The sequence below is a fragment of the Fusarium vanettenii genome (assembly GCF_000151355.1).
Source record: "Fusarium vanettenii 77-13-4 chromosome 2 genomic scaffold NECHAsca_18_chr2_1_0, whole genome shotgun sequence".
Taxonomy (NCBI): domain Eukaryota; kingdom Fungi; phylum Ascomycota; class Sordariomycetes; order Hypocreales; family Nectriaceae; genus Fusarium; species Fusarium vanettenii.
This window is the reverse complement of record NW_003315867.1, coordinates 3,477,087-3,498,136: the sequence shown is the minus strand read 5'-3', so window position 1 is coordinate 3,498,136 and position 21,050 is coordinate 3,477,087. Positions and strand designations below refer to the sequence as shown.

The 21,050-nt window shown below is 52.0% G+C and overlaps 7 protein-coding genes across 7 annotated transcripts; 2 read left to right on the top strand and 5 right to left on the bottom strand.

Moving 5' to 3' along the window:
* Nucleotides 1-838: 838 nt before the first annotated feature.
* Nucleotides 839-1,910, bottom strand: NECHADRAFT_32335 (uncharacterized protein; the record flags this gene model as incomplete). Its single annotated transcript, XM_003046180.1, has 2 exons — nucleotides 839-1,741; nucleotides 1,794-1,910. The coding sequence occupies 2 exons, from the start codon at nucleotides 1,908-1,910 to the stop codon at nucleotides 839-841; spliced, it is 1,020 nt and encodes a 339-aa protein (XP_003046226.1).
* A 562-nt stretch (nucleotides 1,911-2,472) lies between these two features.
* Nucleotides 2,473-3,638, top strand: NECHADRAFT_76851 (uncharacterized protein; the record flags this gene model as incomplete). The annotated part of the gene is made up of 4 exons (XM_003046759.1): nucleotides 2,473-2,475; nucleotides 2,559-2,600; nucleotides 2,697-2,821; nucleotides 2,882-3,638. The coding sequence occupies 4 exons, from the start codon at nucleotides 2,473-2,475 to the stop codon at nucleotides 3,636-3,638; spliced, it is 927 nt and encodes a 308-aa protein (XP_003046805.1).
* Nucleotides 3,639-3,864: 226 nt separating this feature from the next.
* On the bottom strand, nucleotides 3,865-5,585 carry NECHADRAFT_66818 (uncharacterized protein; the record flags this gene model as incomplete). Its single annotated transcript, XM_003046179.1, has 3 exons — nucleotides 3,865-4,413; nucleotides 4,468-5,227; nucleotides 5,283-5,585. The coding sequence occupies 3 exons, from the start codon at nucleotides 5,583-5,585 to the stop codon at nucleotides 4,028-4,030; spliced, it is 1,449 nt and encodes a 482-aa protein (XP_003046225.1). The 3' UTR covers nucleotides 3,865-4,027.
* A 759-nt stretch (nucleotides 5,586-6,344) lies between these two features.
* On the bottom strand, nucleotides 6,345-7,403 carry NECHADRAFT_76849 (uncharacterized protein; the record flags this gene model as incomplete). Its single annotated transcript, XM_003046178.1, has 3 exons — nucleotides 6,345-7,085; nucleotides 7,130-7,350; nucleotides 7,397-7,403. 3 exons carry the CDS (start codon nucleotides 7,401-7,403, stop codon nucleotides 6,345-6,347), a joined length of 969 nt encoding a protein of 322 aa, XP_003046224.1.
* A 1,397-nt stretch (nucleotides 7,404-8,800) lies between these two features.
* NECHADRAFT_76848 (uncharacterized protein) lies at nucleotides 8,801-10,526 on the top strand (the record flags this gene model as incomplete). The annotated part of the gene is made up of 3 exons (XM_003046758.1): nucleotides 8,801-9,029; nucleotides 9,079-9,533; nucleotides 9,582-10,526. The coding sequence occupies 3 exons, from the start codon at nucleotides 8,801-8,803 to the stop codon at nucleotides 10,524-10,526; spliced, it is 1,629 nt and encodes a 542-aa protein (XP_003046804.1).
* Nucleotides 10,527-12,540: 2,014 nt separating this feature from the next.
* Nucleotides 12,541-14,257, bottom strand: NECHADRAFT_76847 (uncharacterized protein; the record flags this gene model as incomplete). The annotated part of the gene is made up of 5 exons (XM_003046177.1): nucleotides 12,541-12,816; nucleotides 12,913-13,244; nucleotides 13,305-13,643; nucleotides 13,694-13,865; nucleotides 14,003-14,257. The coding sequence occupies 5 exons, from the start codon at nucleotides 14,255-14,257 to the stop codon at nucleotides 12,541-12,543; spliced, it is 1,374 nt and encodes a 457-aa protein (XP_003046223.1).
* A 1,015-nt stretch (nucleotides 14,258-15,272) lies between these two features.
* NECHADRAFT_91342 (uncharacterized protein) lies at nucleotides 15,273-19,721 on the bottom strand (the record flags this gene model as incomplete). The annotated part of the gene is made up of 9 exons (XM_003046176.1): nucleotides 15,273-15,558; nucleotides 15,613-15,950; nucleotides 16,004-16,139; nucleotides 16,196-16,796; nucleotides 16,890-17,118; nucleotides 17,596-17,616; nucleotides 17,649-18,387; nucleotides 18,442-19,476; nucleotides 19,528-19,721. The coding sequence occupies 9 exons, from the start codon at nucleotides 19,719-19,721 to the stop codon at nucleotides 15,273-15,275; spliced, it is 3,579 nt and encodes a 1,192-aa protein (XP_003046222.1).
* Between the last annotated feature and the right edge of the window lie 1,329 nt (nucleotides 19,722-21,050).

Sequence of the window (21,050 nt, the reverse complement as noted above, 5' to 3'; positions counted from 1 at the left end):
AAGGTTTACGGGTAGCCTGCCGGAGGGGACCATGAGTTATGGATAACGATCCCCTATTCCTCGTTGAATGGCAAGGCGGTATACAGGTGGTTTGGTTGGCGTCGACGCGATCTTATACGACAATTGCGTTTGGGTCGCCGGAATTTCTGTCATTACATTACTTTCAGAGCGCATCTGGGGGAGGAGGAGCGGGAATTACCTATATTGTGCAACGCATCTTGGCTTGGAATCTGGACGGGACATGGGAAACGGATATAAGGAGTTTAGGAGTGACTGCACGTGTGCGAAAAGAAATGTTATCTAGTTATCATCTTCAATCTGGCTAGTTGTGAATAATGACGGCTTGTCACAGCTTCTCCTCAGCCTTGGGTAGTTCTATCATGGCAAACTCGACTAGGAGCGAGACCTTGTCTTGTCTTGTACTCGCTAACAACGGGATGAAAAATACCACACGGGGAATTACACGTGAACAACGCTCATGTCCGAAGATCAAGGATGGATATATATGTACATTGTACCGTCTGTGTCTGTGGTCCTATTCCTCCCCTTCTATTCCTGTGCGATCTGGCGGGACCTGCCTCATCCTCTTGACGTGTTCACTCATGTAGACCTGAGTCAAGGTGTCCTAGTACGATGTCCGACTAAGGTGTTGAGCACAAGACTTTTCAGGTGTGGACACCTCCCACAGCAATCCCGTCGACGATGTCGCAACCTCCCACCGCGACGTAGCCTCGTCTTGATGTGGGTTGCTCAAACCCGTCATCACGCCCTGGGACATGTCCTGCCGAGGCAGAGCGTCATGTGAAGTTGCCGCTTCACGGATATGGGGATGAAGCCGTCACTGCGTGGCTCTGGGCGCTTCTGTCTCGTTCTCGGGTGTCTCGCGGATCTCGTTGTCAACAATATCCTTTCTTCCATCGCGGAAATCTCGCATCAGAGAGAGAAAGACTGAGTTCTTCCACTTGTCGCCGTCCTCATGCTGGACCGACTCGAGGAGTCGCTCGGCGGCGTCGGCGACATCCGACTTGGTCTTGGCGGCTTCCACGGGTTCTTCTGTTACTGACTCCTCCACCACAGGCTGCTGGGTCTCCAGGGATAGGTTGGCGATATTTGGGGGTTCCAAGACTGGCGTCTCTTCTCTGGTCTCGGCAGCAGCTGATTCCTGCTTTGATGCTGCTTCCGCCTCAGCAAGAGCTGCGTCGTTGAGTTCGAGTTCGCGAGCCATCTGGTCCATCATGGCATCCACCTGCTCCATGTTGCCTCCGGCGTTGCTTGTCATCCACTTGGACACCTCATCATCAAAGTCAGCCTCCGCGGCAGGTCGTTGAGCTATCGCTGCGTTGCCCCCCATGAATGTGCCGTTAGCCTGGCCATACATCGGCGCGAAACCAGCATTCGGCCTAGCAAAGGCTGCTTGGAAGTTCATCTGAGGAGTAGGTTGGTGGATGGCCATCTGAGGCGTAGCCTGGGGGAAGCCATTCTGAAGTGGCTGCTGCTGGTGTTGGCCCGCGAAGCGATTGAAGTCGGCAGCCCAGTTACTTGTGTCTACACCAGGGGATTGAAAATGTGATGGTTGCGCTGGATGAAACCCTTGAGGATGCGCTTGTTCTAACATGGCAGCTTGCGCCGCTAACCTCCCAGCGGCATGATGATGAGGGACTCCGGGTAGAGTAGAAGGACCATCCATGAATGCGCTGAAGCCATCTGGGCCTTGCATAGGCTGTGGTGTAGATCTAAAGGCCTAGAGACGGTTAAGCGATGAGACGGGACGGAAGACGAATGGGCGGGCTTACATTGGAACCCTGTGGACCGCTGTTGACGAGTCGGTCTTGATGATGGCTGACATCTCTGGCTTGGTGATCGACCAGGCGCTTAAAGGGTGTACCGCCGCTACATGAAGCGTCCGCCATGGTTGTGGTTTATGCGATGAGAGAAGAAGTTGTACAGTGGGTGATGTCAGTGCCGACGTACCTCGGCGAAGGAGGCGATGGCGGGGGTAGAGATGAGTCTTGGGTGTAGAGATAGCAGCAGGCTGTACAGAGAATAAACAGTAGAGGAGAGATGCTCCAAGTACGGTATATAGAAACAAGGATGTAGAGACACTGAAGATGAATAATGCAAAAGAACAGATCGAGTTCGATGGCCGGTGGCTCGTGATCGCTCCGCTCTGCCGTCCGGGGAAGCCTGCGCCGAGGCACCCCTAGGCTCGGTACGTACTTTACCAAAAACCGCCGCTGGCTCCGTGAGGTACCGGAGACTAATGCGGCAGGTGGGGTTCCACAGCTCAGCCAGTCATGCCTCTCCTCACGTGACGTCGAGCGGCTGGGCCAACCTGTCACCACCGCCACGCCCGCGAGCAGGTACCTAGCTCCAGGTCATGGGCGGTATCGTGTCCTCTGTTAGCCAAACTCCCTTAATTCATCCTCCATTCATTCCCCTTGCGTTGCAATTTCTGGCGCAAACCTTAGCAACATGGTATGTTGATAGCGTCACGAAGCCTTCCATGTTCTCATTTTCACATGGTCGAATCGCAGCGAGCTAACTGTTGACCCCTTTAGGCGGCGCAAGTAATCTCCAACTCTGGTCATGAGGACATGATTGTACGTTACTTGATCAACAAACAGCTGTGCAATGCATCGCTGGACCTCCTACCGATCATACAAATACACCCCAAAACCCGCGAACCACGCTGACAGCTTCTCCAGCATGATGCTGTCCTCGACTACTACGGCCGCAAGCTAGCAACCTGCTCGAGCGACAAGACCATCAAGATCTTTGAAATCGAGGGCGAGACCCAGCGTCTACTGGAGACTCTCAAGGGGTGAGTGCGAGGAGCTTGCTGGAAGGTACAAGGATAAGAAGAGCTGACTTGGAGGGATAGACACGAGGGTGCCGTCTGGTGTGTCGCTTGGGCGCATCCCAAGTATGGTAACATCCTAGCGTCGGCTGGCTACGACGGCAAGGTGTTTATCTGGAAGGAGCAGGGTGGACAGAACAGCTCTTGGCAGCGCATCTACGACTTTCCCCTACACAAGGCCTCGGTCAACATTGTGTCGTGGTCTCCCCATGAGGCGGGCTGCCTTCTGGCCTGCGCTTCTTCTGACGGCAACGTGAGTGTCCTCGAGTTCAAGGACAATAGCATCGACCATACTACTTTCGCCGCCCACGGCCTCGGCGTCAACTCTGTCTCTTGGGCCCCCGCCACTACCCCCGGTAGCATTGTCAGCAGCGCTCCCGGTCCCGCTGCCACTGGCAACCGACGATTCGTCACGGGCGGCTGCGACAACGTCCTCAAGATCTGGGCCTTTGACCCCGCCTCGCAGTCCTACAAGCAAGAGACGGAGCCGCTGGTGGGACACAACGACTGGGTCCGCGACGTTGCCTGGTCTCCCACGGTGCTGCAAAAGTCTTACATCGCCTCGGCCTCGCAGGACAAGACGGTCCGGATCTGGACCTCTGACCCCTCCAACCCGACGCAGTGGGACTCCAAGGTGCTCAACTTTGAGGCGGCCGTGTGGCGCGTCAGCTGGTCCCTGAGCGGCAACGTGCTGGCCGTCAGCGGTCAGGACAACAAGGTGTCGCTGTGGAAGGAGAACCTCCGAGGAGAGTGGGAGTGTGTCAAGTCGATTGAGGAATAGAGACGAGATATGAATAGGGTGAGAGCAAGGCGTTCAAGGCAAAAAAAAGGGTGACTATCTTGCTATCATCTCTTTGACGGAACGCCAAGTGACCATGTGTGCCTTTACGAATGTTTGAGACAAAGACGTGTTTCCTGATTTGTATGGGGGAAAATGTTGTGAGGTGATATATTGTATCATCTCCTTTTTAGTAGGGAAAGCATGCCATGACTATAGTAATAGAGCTGGGAATTTGAATAATGTATTTGTCCCGTGGTATATGTGCTTGAACTAACTTTGTTCTTTATACGCCGTAACTCCTAGCAAAGATATTGCACACACGCTTAAACCTGCGTTAGATCGTATTTAACGAATGAACCCAATTCATACCATAAATCATCAGTCGTTACTCATGCAAGAAAGAAACCCATAATAATAGCCACAAGCGTTACCACCACGGCCCATGAGCTAGGGCGCATGAACTGGGAAGCAGCGCTGTCATCGTCATCACCACCGCTCTCCCCACCGTTATCATCATTGGTGTCATTGTCACTGTTCTCACTGCTGTCCTGTGCTAGAACAAAGATCTCGCCGGTGCTGTCGGAGCTGAACCATAGACGACCCTCAGAGTCCCAGGCCAGACCCACAGGACGGAAGCAGTCGTCTGGACAATTGGAGAGGTCTGGGTTGCTGATGATGGTTGTTGTGGCGTTTGTGCTGTTTGAGGGTGATGTTGGGCGGCCGTCTTTGAAGGCTACGGAGGAGATTTCGTAGCCTACGGGTTCATCACGGTTCCCTATATTCGTGTGAATTGAAGGCTAAATACATGAGAGAGAGAGACTCAACTTACAACTGCCGTGGAACGAGATATAAGCCTTTGTACCGTTTCCGTCAAACTTGATATCCAGAGGTGCCGTGTGAGCCTGGAAAGCAAGCACCGGAGGGACATATTCAGTGTTGCACTCTTCGTCGCTAGGTGCAGACCGTCCCCCTGTTCGGTCAGCCGGAAACTGATCACCCGTCTCGAGGTCCCCAAGGCTGGGAAAGTTGTTGGTGGACCAGATGGTGTAGCACAGTGGATATCCGTAGTTGCCGCCCTGGCCCTCTCGGGAGCCGTTAAGGAAGCCGTGAAAGTTGAGCTCCTCGGCTGGGTTGTCGCGGTGAATGTCACGGCCTCTGCGGCGGAGGTTGTCGACAGAGTTCTCGACAGAGTACACGCCTCCCGTCTCCGGATGTTCCGCCACACCGACGGAATTGCGAAGGCCCCAGCCAAGTAGGTCGCCGTCGAGGTAATCATACGGTCTGAACCTTTCACCCAAAGCTGAGACGTTGAAGGCTCGTAGTTGCGAGTGGCCTGTGGATCGATCCTCGGCTTCCACATCGTCGTTTCCTTGGCTGCCGCGGGATACGACGAGTACACCCGGGTGCTTCTCTGAGAGGAGAAGAGTGCGCGAGGTGTGGCCACTGTTTGTCATGTTCGTGACAAGGGTACGTTCGGACGACTCGCTGAGGCGGACGGCAGAAGGGTCGTAGGACCACGAATAAACCTCGTCGTCAGTTGAGGCGTAGAGGGTGCGGCCATCTTTGGAGATGGCGATGCCATGGTTGAGCTTGAATATTGTCAGTAAATGTATTGAAAGTTAGGATTAGGCGTAAGTGGTTTACATCTTCATTCTCGAGAAGAACCGTCTTCTTGCGAACCCGTAGACAAGTCCTCCCTTGATCCTCAAGTTCCAGATGCACCAGACCTACACCGGTGTCGACGACAATCAAGGCACCCTCGGTATCAAAGAGGATGCCACGCGGACGGGAGAGTTCAGTGGCGACGAGACGATAAGACCAGCCGTCGGCGGCGACAGGAGCCGCGTACGAGGTCTCGAGGCTATTGATCTTGCATTGACCCGAGGATTGAGCAGAGGCGAGGGAGATGTAGAGGAGTGATGTCAGGATGCGGGGGAGGGAGAGCATCATGACGGTGGGGGACAATGATGCTGATATTCAGGACAAAAGGTAAAGAGTAAAAATATAGATTGAATTACTAGAATGTCATCATGAAAAATGTCGAGTATATGAAACGGAAACAGAAACAGGATGCATGTCACTGCAAGCGCGAGATTCACCCTCTTTGAGGTCTCTCGTCGCGTGCACGCCAAGACCCCCATCCTCCCCAGCCAACGCATCATTAGAACGGACAATTTTGATCACATGCCCATATATTTCCTTGGCTTTTTACTCTGAACGAGGCAGTGCACGGCCACCACGGGAGGTTTTTTTTTTTTTTTTTTTTTTTTTCGCTATACGAGACCGACGACGACGTATTCGCTAGTTTTGTTTCTACATAGTTGTACAAAGTGAGATTGTTGCCGTTAAAAGAATGTTGTTGGATGACGGCTTCGTTCCTTCCCCGCATGTTAAACTTATAGATGCCGTGTGCCGTGCCGTTGCCGGCCGAAGATCCGGGGTATAGAATATTGCATAATCCATTGTTGCTATTGTTTGAAGAGTGAATAGCTTCAACAAATATTTCTTCTTCTTCAAATACATCATCGTCATTTACAAGAGCCACTTTCCTTGGCACACATACCAACCAACACGATCACTATACGGCCCCTGCTTTTAAAAAATGCACGTCAGCCACTGACATCAATGGAGGATGGACCCTGACCGTCGTATTAAACTATCTATCGTTTTTTCCACCGCTTATTTTTACATGTTGCTATTTCCGGCTCATGACTCGTTGCGTTGCTTCGAGTTCTCGCCCACCACTAAAACACTCCAGTCTTTTTGCACCGAGATGGCGGCTGTACCTCTTGACTCGCTGTCTGTCTCGTTGCTTGTTCGTGAGGCGCCAATTTCAACCCTGTTTTTACCCTGACGTCCAGAAATGTCGTCAATCATTTGGAATTGATCTTCGTCGCTGTCAATCTTTGATAGACGGGCTAGTGTGGAAAATATGCCTCCTTGCTTGCGAGGGCGTGATCCTTCTGTTCGAGATAGTGGGTAACTGCTGCTGTTTCCAGTTGGTCCGCTTGGTTCACTCGTTCCACGTCCTGTTGAGAACAGTCGACTTAGTCCAATGACTTGGAGCAGTGGACGCATACTCGGCAGACAGGCGCAGACGAGTCCAATGTTGATCTCGACCGTCGACCACAGCATAAAGTCTCTCAGATTATACGTGACATTTCTATCGTCGGTTCGTATCGACATGACAATAGTCAATCGAATGATGGAAACGATGCAGATGAAGAAGCCGAGTGTAAACATGCCCGCCAGGATCACCCGTCGTCCAAGAGGGATGTTGAGTCGAAAGACCGAGGGGAGAGGCATGCCCACGAGGACAAAGTCGATGATGACGTTGGGGAGTGAACCTCCGAGGTAGACGGGCTTTTGTTCCATGCATTTTCCATGCTCGATTAGGATGTTCCACTGCTTCTCGACGGGGTTACACGAAAACGTCGCGACAAGAACCTGACTGGTTAACAGCTGAAGACACTCAGGGGGGAATATCTTACCAGCACCACCATCCAGATGACAACTGAACTAAAGAGAATCGCGATTGGTACGCGTGCCGTGATGGAAAACAGCTTCCAGTAAAGAGCGAGGATTGTCAACTTGATAAAGGCGATGGCGAACACGTAGGTCAAGGATGCCGCAAAGAGGTATCGAAGAAAGTCGACAACTTGTTCCATCGAGACATCAGTACCAACATGACGACCAAGATACGGCCGCATTCCTATCAAAGTCAATGAATTGTCCCCAAGGCTTGAGAGGAAACTTACCAATCATGGTGATGTAGAAAAACACATTGGCAAACACCAAAGTAACAACCGAGAGGGCATCGTCGAGCCCCAACCGTGCCAACCCTCCCGTCTTTTTCCTACACCAGATCTTTAAGGGAACGATCAGCATCACCATGACATAGGTAGCTATCGCCGCGCCATCTAGACGGGCTCGATAGCTGTCAAGGCTCTCAGCCATTTGCTTTTGAAGATCTGATCTGACAGGTTACCAACAACAACAACAACAACAACAACAACAACAGAGCATTCCCAAGGACAGGGAACTGGGAAGAGAACTTTGCATTTAATGCGGCAGGATGCAAGAGAGGGCCTTGACCCAGTTTACACTACAAAGTGGCGTTCTCCATGATCCATAACAAGGAGGATTCACTTTCATCATCAGCCGCAGAAAGCCAAATCTTGGCTCGGCTAGAAACCATTCCAGATTCGATATCGGTTCCTGACCCGGAAACAAGACATGCAGGAGAAAAAGCGAAGGATTCATAGCTGATGCTGTGCCGCGCAGTCTTAGATCCATCTTCGATTACGGATCATCTCCAGGGGGAGGGAAGATGGGGCGTGGAGAAAAGAGTTGAACTAGGATCTTCCCGCCAAGTCCTGCCCGTGCCATTTCCAGTCACGCTTTTCTAAGGATCTGATTGGCCGGGGAAACCGGGAACGGAGACTTTTAGATCGCAAGTGTTCCGCTAATCCTAGTCTCTTGGCGTGTGATGCAGATTCAGACGGGGGCGTTGTTGGTTGAACCGACTACCCAAGACTTGGGAGAAAGTCGCAAAACCCGCGCGAATAGAAAACCACGCATGACAAAAGCTGAACTTGGGTGAGGATTTCATTCTAGAATACATATCTTGGTAGCCACGTGTTGATCGAGAAAGGATGATCCTGTCCTTTTTGATCATCAACTCCACGGTCCTCCTCAGAACCAACCATTCTACTCACTTCAACCATGACGTGCAGCAGTCATCAGCTCGCAAACTCGGCTACCCAACTTTTCCCTTCTTCAGCTTCAGGGATATTGCTGACGATGGGTCCCCAAGCCACTAACTGTAACCGCGCCGCCGGTGGACACTACCAAACGAGGAGATTCGCTGCGCTGCCGAATATTCTCCCCTGGTGTCTACATACTATTAACTAGGTGCCTACGCTAAACGTGTGCGGCTGGAAATGGTTTCATTCACCGGGGCTGCATGATTCAGGAGGACCAAGTATCTCTCTTGCGAGTGAATCGGGTCGGGTACAACTAGGATGCATAATCAGTTCATCGTGAGTGGGCGATTTAACGAAGCGTCTTGGGTCACTCACTCTTTAATACCCACCGATTCTCTCTTGACTCTTCTTGCTTGCTTGTTTGTTGTGTAAGTAGACAAGGAGAAGGAAACAGAAATGCCCTTTCAACTTGTGGCCGAGAGGGTCACTCCTCTTCAACTCCTCTTGCTGGTGTCTTCACTAGTACTGAGCTATGTTGTTTCTGTCGTCATCTACAGACTCTACTTTCACCCCCTGGCCAAATACCCGGGTCCTTTTTGGGCTCGTATCTCGGCGTTTCCAGCATACATCCACACACAAAGAAAAGATCGACATGTTTGGTTCTGGCAGTTACAGCAGCAATATGGTAAGTCAAACCTCCTCCACCTCAAACACAACCTATTAACATAGTTCAGGCCCCAGCTTCCGAATCACCCCCAACAGCGTCCTTATCAACACCCCAACCGGCCTCAGAACAATCTTCAACAACAAAGCCAATGTCAAGAAGGCCGAGTACTACAAGGCGTACCCACGCAACGTCAACGCCATGACGACGTGGAACACCATCGACAAGAACGTCCACGCCCGCAAGAGACGCGTCATGAACAATGCCTTTTCCGACAAGGCCCTCCGCTCCTGCGAGCCTTTCATCCACGACAACGTCGATCGTTGGTGCGAGCTCATCATTGACGAGATTGGTGAGGGAGAAAAGTGGTCCAAGTCTTTGAATATGGCGAGATGGGCTGATCATCTCATCTTTGATATCCTTGGTGATCTTTGCTTTGGAAAGTCTTTTGGCATGAAGGAGCCTGGGAGTGAACTTCGTTATGTCCCTGGACTCATGACTGACTTTTTGGAGATTCTCCATCCTGTAAGATCTACTTTATCAACACACTCATATCGTCGCTAACAACACCAGATCGCATACTCCCCCTTTACAGCCCTCTGGGTCTGGCTCAAGCCCCGAGGTCTAAACCAGCTCCTCGCAGCCGCCGCTCCCCCCGCCCTCAAGAACTGGCAATCCTTTGTCGAAAAGTGCTTCGCTGAGCGAGCCCGTGTCGAGCACTCTGCTGAAAAGTCAGAGGGTGGTGGCCGAACCGACTTTTTCCACTACCTGTTCAAGGCTGTAGATCCCGAGACAGGAAAGGGGTACAGCGAGGATGAACTCTTTGGCGAGAGCGAATCTCTCATCATTGCTGGCTCTGATACTACGGCTATTACAACTGCTGCTGCGTTCTTTTACCTATCTCGAAGCCCTGAAGTTCAGCAAAAGTTGTCAGACGAGATTACATCCACTTTCTCAAGCATCGATGAAATCAAAAGCGGTCCAACTCTTCACTCATGCAAGTATCTCCGAGCTTTCATTGAAGAAACTCTCAGAATGAGCCCTCCCGTCCCCGCCGATCTATCCCGAGAAGTCCAAAAGGGCGGCATCGTCGTGGAAGGAGAGTACATCCCTGAAGGTATCAAAGTGAGCACAGTCTCGTACTGCATGCACCACAACCCAGAATACTTCCCAGAACCCTTCAAGTTCCAACCTGAGCGCTGGATCGTTGATGAAGATGATACCACGGGTGCGTCGGCTGAGAGACTTGCCGTGGCTCAGAGTGCATTCATGCCTTTCTCTGCTGGACCTCGAGGCTGTATCGGTAAGAACTTGGCATATCTCGAGATGAACCTGGTTCTGGCCAAGATTATCTACAACTTTGAGATTCGTCGTGATCCGGCTAGCAACCTGGGAGGTGGCAGTCCTAAAGCCATCGAGGGTCGTCAGACTGTCGATCAGTATCAACTGTATGACATTTTTGTTGGAATTAGAGACGGACCTATGGTTCAGCTCGCCAAGAGGACAAGAACAGCGTAGCCAAGCCCTAGTTAAAGAGATTGAATAAATTTGATACACTCTACTTGCTTTAACGGCCATCAACTCGTCCAATTCAAAGAAAGAATCTCATTGTCTAGTCCGTACATGAATATTGCTGTCATCAATGCCGTTGTTCATCTCTTGCGGTACCAGAAACGCCATATCATACCATTCATGTTCCGTATCATGCTTCAGACAGTGCTTCAGCAGCCAGGACATTGTCCAAGAGGCGCACAATCCACGGCGAGCTAGGATATAGTAGGCTCGCCTCTAAAATTCGCTTTCGTTCTGTGTCATTGAGCCGTAGCCTTGGGCAACGTAACATCAGTTCCGTCTCTCGAATGAGCCCTCGTTTCATGGCACTGTCGATCGACTTTCCGTTGAGAATACCATTGCCCATACTCAGCAACATTTCAAGAACCTCGTGGCCATGTTGAACACGTTCAAACGTGTTCATGATCGAGTTGACCAAATCTTCGTTAATGGAATCCCTCAGTCCCCGGCCCAAGAGGTACTCAGTCAAGGGCAAGCTGCCCCCCTGAATAGAATGGAGCAATACCGTCTGTGGGCTGTCGATTGGAGAGTCTTGTGCCTCGAAGAGCAGCCTAGCAGCACGATAATGACCCTTCTTGCATGCTACGTCCAAAGCTCCTCTGGAAATGTCAGGACGGACGTCCCCACGCAGGCACAGCGCCACCATGTCTGCATCTCCTCGTGAAGCAGCCGCCTCCAGTGGATTTTGCACCGACTCGTCCCCAGGTCCATTGACATCTGCCCCTTTGGGAATGAGGAGCATGCAGACAGCTAGGAAGCCCCGGCTGGCCGCCATGCATAATGTGGTTGTGAGAGTGTGTCTTGTGAAATTGCCTAAACTCAGTGCCTTCTAAACAGCGACAGGGCATCCCGATCTGGATGCTCCTTCGAGAGTGTGTGACAAAACTTGTGAAGGCTGAGGGTTCTCTAATAGGAATTTAGGCTGGTGTAACCTCCAGTGGTGACAGTACAGGCCTTGTAGAGATTCAAAGCCAAGTTCATGCGCAAAACAACCTTGAACGGCGCAATAAAAAGGCCTCTGGTGACGCTCCAGATGAACATCTCGCTCCTTGGTGGTTCCAAAACTCCCAGTGAAAAAGGAGCACCATGGCTTTGGGCACTTGAGGATCAGTTTCGGTTCAGATCCTAGACCAGTAGATACTCCTCCCTGAGAGGGCATCTTGTTCCAGTATAGGTTCTCAATCTGTCTCCGAACGAGACTGACTCGGCTCTCAAGCCGCAACTGTAAGTTACGCTCCTGCGCGTCCTCGTGTATGTGTTTGAACAACTCTAACACAGCTGGGACGCTTCTAGGGGGCAGTCCGTTCCAGTACGGCGCCTCCCTCATGTGTGCCCAGAGGAAAGCTCCAAGCGACATGATAGCCTCGTCATACCCGGGACGAAATCTGGGAGCCTCGATAATGGCCTTGGCGTGATGATACCAGTGTTGGACGGTGTAGTCCAGAGGCTCATAAAAGTCAATGTCTTCCTAGGTCATGACTTTCTCAGCAAAGACACCATCTCTGAATTGTTGCGATGTCAGGTATTCGGAACAGAAACGAGATAGCTTGGCATGCTCAAAGCTAACGTTGATCATGTTTGGATCTCGCTCCAACAAGGACCTACACAATCCGTCAGTCACTGTCTTGCCGGCATCAACGTGGTACAGACTTTTTGATATTAGGATGTAGCATCCGAATCATCTCCTCGGAGCACGAATCATTGCCCGTAACGCGGTAAACGTCCACCACACCTCGACAGAGCTCCCTGGTTTGAACCGTTGGTCTTTCTGCGTCCATGCAAAACAATGCTTGAGCTTCCCGCCATCGAAGAGGTTGTTCTGCCACCATGAGTAAACCCAACAGTTTTAGTCCCTCCTTTGAATTTCGCAATTGAGACATGGCCCGGTAGCATCTATGTAGTGAGTAGTGAGGTATTGTCAGCAACCAGGGAAAATGAACCAGGTTTGGGCTTGGTACACTTACACATCAGCCATTGTCGGGGGAAACGAACTTGGCGACAACGCAGACCCCGGGTTGCTAGTTGCTTGATAGCTGAGGATATGGCGAAGGAGGATTCGAACGTAGAGGAAGTTGCCGTTTGATAATTTTGCCACTTTTTCAGCAACCTCTTCCCCGTACTCTGGAGATAGGCCGAACCTCTTCTGTATCTCTATGCAACACTGGCCACAGTACCGCCGCAAATCCTTGGCGTGGGCAAATCTCTCCAACGGTATCGACGGGCACGAGCCGAAATGCTAATGCAAGCAAGCACTATTACGTCGAGTTGAGATGATAATTCGCAAAATCGACCCATCGGGTAGGTCTCCAGCCGTGGCGAATAGCCATTTTACCGTCTGGTCTACTTCCTTGTTGCTGCATTGGTCCAGACCATCCAGAACCAAGAAGGTGGTGCGGTGCGTCTCAATGGCTCGTTTGACAAGGTACTGGAGAATTTCTGTCTCCCTTATTCCATCAGCGTAAGCATGTAGGTGCTTGTCGACGAGTTCGCTCAGCAAAATCCCATCCTGGTCCATGAACTGCTCCAAGAGAGCACGCAGAAGGTTGTTGTGCGGTTCTTGCAAGCAATGACTGAAATAAAAGTAGCCGACCAACATTTCACTGCCGGACAGGTGCTTCACGTCTAGGAGATTGTTGGTAACTGTTGACATCAGTACTGTCTTGCCTATTTTTGCAGTTAGCTTCAATAATCTATTACTCTTGTGAGAGGCAGAGTGCCTCTTACCCATGCCATGTAGGCCATTGATGCAGAGTATCCTGCTACTAGTACTGCCGTACCAAGACTGAAATTCTGCATCAGAGAAGACCCAATTCCCTGAATTGAACGCGTTCCTGTGTTGGGTGAATCTCTCATAATCACCCCGGTAGTCTGGGCTCTGAAGTTTGACCTTGAGCTCGCTCATGGCCAATTTGTGCCTCTCCTCGGCTTTCTGTGTCTTGATATCGCTATCAGTAGTCGTTTTACTGCGTTCCGAGGCACCGGTATCACTTGTTTCGTCCTCTAGCACTTCTCGAAGGCTTTCGTGGCTCTGCTCTGGTTCTGATCTGAAGAGTACATCCAAACCTGGCATTTGTGAGCGCAATATGACCAGAATCGCTCTCAGCATCTCGTACCAGTGTTTCTCAAAAGCTCCAGAGCTTTACGATGGAAATCCAGCACCTCGGACAAGATTTCATTAACACCCCCTAATTGAGTGAATTGAACAAGTTCCACAGGCTGTGCAATCTCCTGCCCAATCTTGGAATAGGCGTAAATCAGTCTGTCGAATATATCCCCATCCTCCTTCTAGGCAGCCTATAGCCATCAGCGATCTCTCCCATGACGTTCAGGGGCGATGCATGGGGAGCCCACTTCAATGAGAAAGTTCATCGGACCCTACAGATGTGAGCTTTCGTATGGAACTGAACTGGGATCTGACTCACCCAGATGAGGCAAGAAAACTCGTCCTTGCTTAGCAATGGCTCCTCTATATGATCCCACTCCTCCAATCTCCGAACAAGCACCTGGAAGTTTGCCCATGGCTGCTTCATGGGGAGATTAGTATCCGCGAGGTTCATCTTCAATATCGTATCGTGAATGACCCATGTTGAGCAGGGCGAAATTTCTCGTTGCAGGCCCGGGTCGAGAATTGCTTCCAGGTTGCGGACTGCCACCATCAAACGTTCGGGCCTCGCCATGCTTGAACTGCGGAAAGGTATGAATTCTAGATGCTAAAATGATGAAAAGCATAGAGTTTGCAAGATAAAAGTTGCACCAAGACAAGAAGTTGTGGACGCAAGAAGTAGAGATTGGAGGTCTTGGGACTCGGCAGAGATGGGTTCCTAGGCATGGAACTCACGAGGCAGGCACAGGGCGGCCTGCTCCATGGCTCTTTCTCTACCTAAGTGTGGTAACCCGAGAGTGCCACACGAGTAAAGAGGAAGGAGCAGTCAGTTGACAACCGGAGGTGAGTGATCGCGAGAAACTGGGCAAAACACCTATCCGCCCATGTGCATATAGCTACTAAACAAAACTGCGATGGATGGAAACTGTCATCCAAGAATAGATCCAATCAAGGTTGAAAGGGAAATGAAGGTGGCAAAGGCATGTGGTCAAGCCGTTGTGTTTGTACTCAGGTCAACACGACACCATCTTTCAGAGAAGCCAAGTCACATCACTCACTAGACACAGAGATGACGATATCCTATTTCTTTCCTCGCTTCATGCTCTTCAAACGCTGTATCTCTGACATGCAATAATACCATCCAACTCTGTCTCACACAACTCATCCACCACAGCCGCATCTCCTCACCCAACCTTTAACCAGCAACCCGAGAGAGAGAGAAGGCTACATACAGTCTTTGTGTAGTACAAACGTCTCTGCGCTGTATAAAAAGCATAGCATAGCAAAGAAAAGAGAAAGAGAAAGAGTTTAGTAAAGAGAACAAGAAAAAAGACCATTCCAATGGCACCCTGACGCCCGACCCGTGCAATCTCGACTTGACCTGCCCTTCAACATATGTTCTCTTTTTGTCCCCAATGGTCCTCCACCCTCCAATAACTCAGGTCTCGAGATAAGTGAAAGAAGAATGTGAATAGCCTAGTAAGAAGGTGTAAAGAAAAAGGGTGGGGAAACAAGATAGAATAGACAAAAGAGAATCGGGGAGGACTATAACGCGTTCTTGACTCTAGGGGGGAAAGAGGACGACCCGTCTAACGTAGGCCAATAACGCTCATCTCAAGGGTCCATACTCTTCGGATCCAGACCTTGAGCTTGCCCTCGACACCTTCGACGTTTTCGAGCTCGACGCCTTCCCACCAGCATCGTCGCGCGGGCTTGCGCCAGAAGAGGAGGAGCTTTTGCGCCATGCCTACGGCGTTGTTGCCCATCTCGTTGCCGCGGATGTCGCTGCGCAGCCGGGCGAGCGCCAGACTGCAGATGACGGCCTTGTTGGGCTCGCCTGCGCGGTGACCCCATCGGTCGTCGTGGTTGAAGCCACTAAATGCGAGGTTAGTATGATACACATGCTTGAACCCGTTGAAGCAAACTCACCCTGCCGTCAACATCTCAATAAGATGGGCCTCAGTGGTACCAGGCTCGTCACTTCGCTTCAAACCGGAAAAGATGCCGTCCTGCTGCTGCAGAGCCTCTGCAGCGGCCCGCTTCACAGCAATCATGTCAAGCTGGCCAATGTCTGGTCGCGGAGGAATGGCGTAAAAGTCCAGGTCCTCGCGGAGTACAATGATGCCGGCTCGCTTAGAGTCGTCGCGCGAGGCCCCAAGAGAAGGCACATCTTCATCCTGCGACACACTTGGTGACGGGTCTGTGGGGATCGATTGTGCCACATCCCGGAAGAAGTCAAGCATATACTGCAGAGAAGCAGGGTCGTACTGTAGCACATGTTGGTAAGGTGAACTTTACGGTGATGAGAGCATGGGCTTACGTCTACTTGTACGGCATCTCCATCCGAGAAACCACCCATGTGTCCTTCAGGGAAGAGTCCATTGGGGAACAAGGATAGCAGTACAAACTCGGGCAAAGTGAGCAACTCATCTCTAGAGAGGTAGAACCTGGTGCCCCTATTTTCAGTTAGTCTCTGTCGCGCTCGTTTGCTACTTCATATCGCAAGCCTCACCTAAGGTCCATAGCAATCGTCTCATCGGCGCCGACATCTCCAATGGTGTTAACAGGCGGCCCGCCCTGCTGCACCTGAGTAATAATACTCGAAGCTCCTCCTGCGGCAGCCATCAGGTACGAGAATGTGAGGAGGGGACTGTCTCCCTCCGAATAAGCCGGTGGCGGTTCTGCGTCGTCGTCCTTGCGACTGGAATCCCCTTTGGTATCCTGGGGAAGTGCGCGCTTGGTCTCTGCGACTGGATCGCGAAAGGCACTGGCGGTCTGGTCCGGGTCAAAAGGCTGTGCTACTCGCGGGGCGGTAAAAGACTCGTATGCTGGCGCGGCAGAGCCTGAAGCTTCTCCTTCGCAGTGAGAAGTGACGACAAAGGTGGTGAACTTGCTGGGACGCTGGTGGGCGTGATCCGGTGGTGAGGTAAAGAGCGACGAGAATGGGGGAGGGCGCGAGGAAGAAGCCTCAGAGGCGGGATATTGCGGCGGCGGTGATTGCTCGCGGCTCAAGAGAATGTGCGACTCGGGTTGTTCGGGGGTCTTGAGATCTTCGGGTGTCGGCTCGCGATGATGGATTGACGATGTGCGCGTGCTGGGCGTCGTCGATGATGCTATCGACGGCGTCTTCTTCTCAAACTCCAAGGACACAGATGGTCCGATACCAGTTTCCTGCGGTTCAGACAGTGTGGCGGCTTGTACCTAACGCCAGATCGGCGTACGATAGAAGAGCGCGCGGGCTGATGGATGGGGGAGAGAGAAGGTGGTCGAGAGGACTGGTTCACCGATTCGAAGTTGAGGAGGCGAATAACCTAATGTCGGGGTTGCAACATTAAATGCAAGAGTACTAGGCAAAGCAGGGTGAAGCGTCGGTAGTTCGAACAGTCGAATGGGGCCTCGTTTCCCAGACAGTGGCTTCTCAGTCGCGCTGTGAAGCTGAATGGCGATTGTGATGTGATGCGTGATTGAGGTTGGTTGGCGAGATGGAGCATGGATTCCAGTACCTCAACCCATGGGACGGGATGGGCAGCAACCTCAAGGCACAAGCACACTCGGCGCGATCCCTCATTCGACGGCTGCTCCCCTGAGCCTGAGCTTGAGCGGAGAGAGGCTCGCTATCCAGCGGGCTCTAGACTGTGGAACCTAAATTGGAGCCCCGCGGCGCACGCATTCAGCCAATCAGAGCGGTCTCTTGCTCGCTAGCAGGGCCCTTAGCCGCCCAGCTTTAGGAGGTGGAGGCGCTAGAGGCGTTGGAGTTGCATGCGTTGGGCTTGGGATGAATGAAGGGGTCGTGATGGATGGTTTTCATTGTCAACAATCAATCACCCTGACCCTGTGTAGTTAGGATCGACATGGTATTTCATCTATGTATCATCAGGCATATATATTCAAGTCCCCAATGCCTTCTTTTACTCTATTACTAGATATCATTCGCTATCGCTGTCCCCAAAGATCGCCCGAAGCACCTCATCATGAGCTGTCTTTCCCTCCAAAGCCTCATTCTTGTCTGGGTTGATAACCGGCTCCGGTTTGGGAGTTGGCGTTGTTCCTGTTGTTGATGGAGCGCTCTCGATGTATTTGGTCTCTTCAGCAGGGGCCGTCATGCCTCCTGTGTCCTCCTTCGGCCCTGGGCCTCTTGAGTTACTTGTCTCTGCTTCCTTGTCCGGTCGAGAGCTCGCCGGTGCCTTGACGTTGAACCGCTTACACAACAGTCTAGTTGGGTAAAAGTCCTCGACTGTTCTGGTCAACTTGCCATACATGCCAACCTTGGCCGCCTCCTCTGCCGGATCAGCCGCTTTTGGCTCGGGTTTTGACAGAAGCTCAGCCCCTGTTGACCCGTCTGTTGAAGTGACTGATGGTTTCTTCGCTGTTGTGAAGCGAGATGCCATGAACCCCGTCATGGGCTTGAAAATCCTAGCGCAGTTATAAAACTCGGCTAGTTCCCGCGCGAAATCATCGTCCGCCATTCCTTTAGGCTTGTACGGCAACGGCTGACTACCGGTTGCAAAGTGTTCCAGATATGTTCGATAACGGGCCTTTTTCGACTCGTCGTCTGCGTATGGTCCAGCCGAGCCTCTTGATATCGCTGCAACGGCTGTTTCACGATCCAACTTCGGTGCTTCGTCCCACAGCGCCTGTTGCTTTTCCTCCTCCGTCATAGCGAAACCTTCTGGCACCTCGCCAAGCCCGGGAGGGAGATCTTTTCTTCCAGATGCAGCAGCCAATCTGTCGCGCGCCGAGCTAGAGATGAAGTCAAACACGGATTTCCCAGGCAGAGCCTTCTCCCCGAGAAGTGCTGCTCTTGACTTGGCATCGTGTGTGGACGCTTTGGCTGCGTCCGCTGTTGACGTGTATGTGGTAGATGTTGCCTGGTTTGTCGGCGCTTTGGAAGACACCCATCCCTCTGGAACAGGGGGCGGTGCATATTCCAACAAGAGGTCAGCCAGATCCTCGGTAATCTTGGCGAGAACAAAGCCATCCAGAGGTAAACGCCCATCGTGACATCGACGAAGGCCATTACCGGCTCGGGCAGTCCTGGATACAAATACCGGCACATTCTTCAAAGCTGGATTGACAGGAGCAGCCGCCTTTTTGGCCTTTTTCTTCTTCTTGTCACCTCCAATGACGCGATTGTACCGAATCTTGGGTCCGATTTCATAAGGATCCTCCTCATCAGAGCCATTGTCGTTTAAAATGCCCACTCCAATGCCACCACGTCCAGGCTTGGGTTTTTGCCTGCCCGTGGAAAGTAAGGACATACTTCGTAAGCCGCCACTTTGGGGTTCCTCCTCGTCGTCGTCATCGTCTGCTGCAGCTGTAATTTTGCTGAGGCCCGTCAATTTAGCTTCCCCCTCATGGCCCAAGCCCTTTCGGTCAGTTTTTCGTATAAACTGAATCATCTTTGTGTTGTCAGGAGCGAATAAATGTGTTTCGCCAGCTTCGGAGCTTCCGCCAAGGTCGAGCCGGGCGCTTCTTCGAATCTTGGGGCCAATGCCTTGGCCATCCCTCCAGCCCATCTTCCGAAGCAGCTTCAAGCCCATGGTGTCGCCATCAGCTCTGAGTAATCCCATCAAGCCTCCACTGCCAGCTTCTTGCCCCGAAGATCCAAGGCCTGCAAAGGCCTGCGAGGTCTGGAGCTTCTGAGCTTCCGCGGCATCAGCAAGATCCTCCTCGTCCATGTAATCTTCGGGTCGCTGTTGCGCGGGAGCGGCGTCATCTTTGCGGCGGTTATTGCGACTGGAAACGAAGGTCGAAGGTGTCCAACCCTCTTTAGATCCGACCGTGTTGAAGTACCTATCATGAGGTCAGCGCAAGGCCATTCGTACGTGACTGAGTGCTACTAACCCTGCGCTCCATCCTCCAGTAAATGCGCCGTGAAGTCGTTTCCTACCCCTCTCATCCCTCACCTCCTGCTTCCAAATTGGCACAAAGGAGCCATCATCTCGGGCTTCGGGGTCGTCAGGCAGCGGCGTGCCAAAAGTCGCAAAGGGTGCGTGAAGGTCAGCCTCGTAGGTCGCGCGAGAGCGTTTATAGGACATGGGACCGGATGTCGGTATAATTGCGCAAATATTATCAGGGCATTGAAAGATGAATTTCGTTGGCTGTCGATAGCGAAGGCTGCGCAAATGCAGGGCAGGGCGTCATTCAACGTGTTTCAACTGATGATGGAGCTGGCGCAAAGGCATCCAATCCATCTGGAGCTGCGACGTCGAAACATGCCTTATCGATAAGGAACAAAGTTCAAGGTCGCTTCCCGATGACAAGCGGCCCCTGACACGGAAGCGACAGGGAAGCTCCATGATGGAACCCAAAGAAGCGCTCCTCATATGCCGCCTCCGAGTTTGTTCAACGCCGTGTATGCAAGTGCACGTGTGTGAGACAGATGAGACTTTGAAGGGGATTCATCGTGGCATGACGACGGCACGCAGCTAAAGGACGTGTAAAGTGTCATCACCAATGACAATTCAATAGCTGCCCCTGCTTCTACTGTGCCCCTGCTACGAACATGATTACTGGTAACGGAGGTCTCCCTTCCGTGGGTAGGTAGGTACCCGGATAATAATAGTCACGGATACGGGGTCGAAATGTTGTAAATATCTCGGCATCCTCCAAATAATTCGTCTCATCACATCTGCCGACACGTTGTCCCACTCTACTTCGCCCTTGCCCGTCTCATCTCCGTCACTTGACGGGTCTCTGTCTGGAACTGGGACATTTTTATCCATCCATGCCTCCACTTTCCAGATGAGCCTGTGCTTTGAATGCATCCGTGCAGTATGCAGGGCGACTTGATCTCCCTGAGAAAGCCCTAATAGACGCCAGGGCAGCGTTGTGTGACGATTTCTCAGATCTACGTGCAAAGGGCTGCTGCTGTTGGTAAAATGGGACGACAACGCAGCAAGATATGGATGGCGGGGATGTGCGTGTCCAGGCGAGGCGTACTCGGTGCCTGAGACGCCATTCAGAGAGAGCCGGGTGGTGTCGAGTCTTGGCAATCCGCCCGGGTACAGTATGAGATGGGTATCGTCCACCGAGCAGTGAGTGTACTGCACTGCGTACAGGACTTGTGATTGTCGCCGTTGGCGGCAACCCGAGACATGGCATTGCATCACATCACATCGTACCAACGGGGTCAACGTGGGCAGCACAATTCCCGTCTTTGGGCTCACCGGCTGTTCCCTTTGGCAGCCCAAGACTCCCAGACCGAGCTATCGACATCCAGAGGGGATGAGATCTGGACCCGGTTTCCAGGCTTGACCCCCGTTTCCAGCCCCTCGCCAGCAAGCCACCCAAATTTGCTGCCCTTTGGGACAAGACCATTCAAAGGGAACCAGTCAAACGAGAGGTCCACATTGTATGCGAGCTGA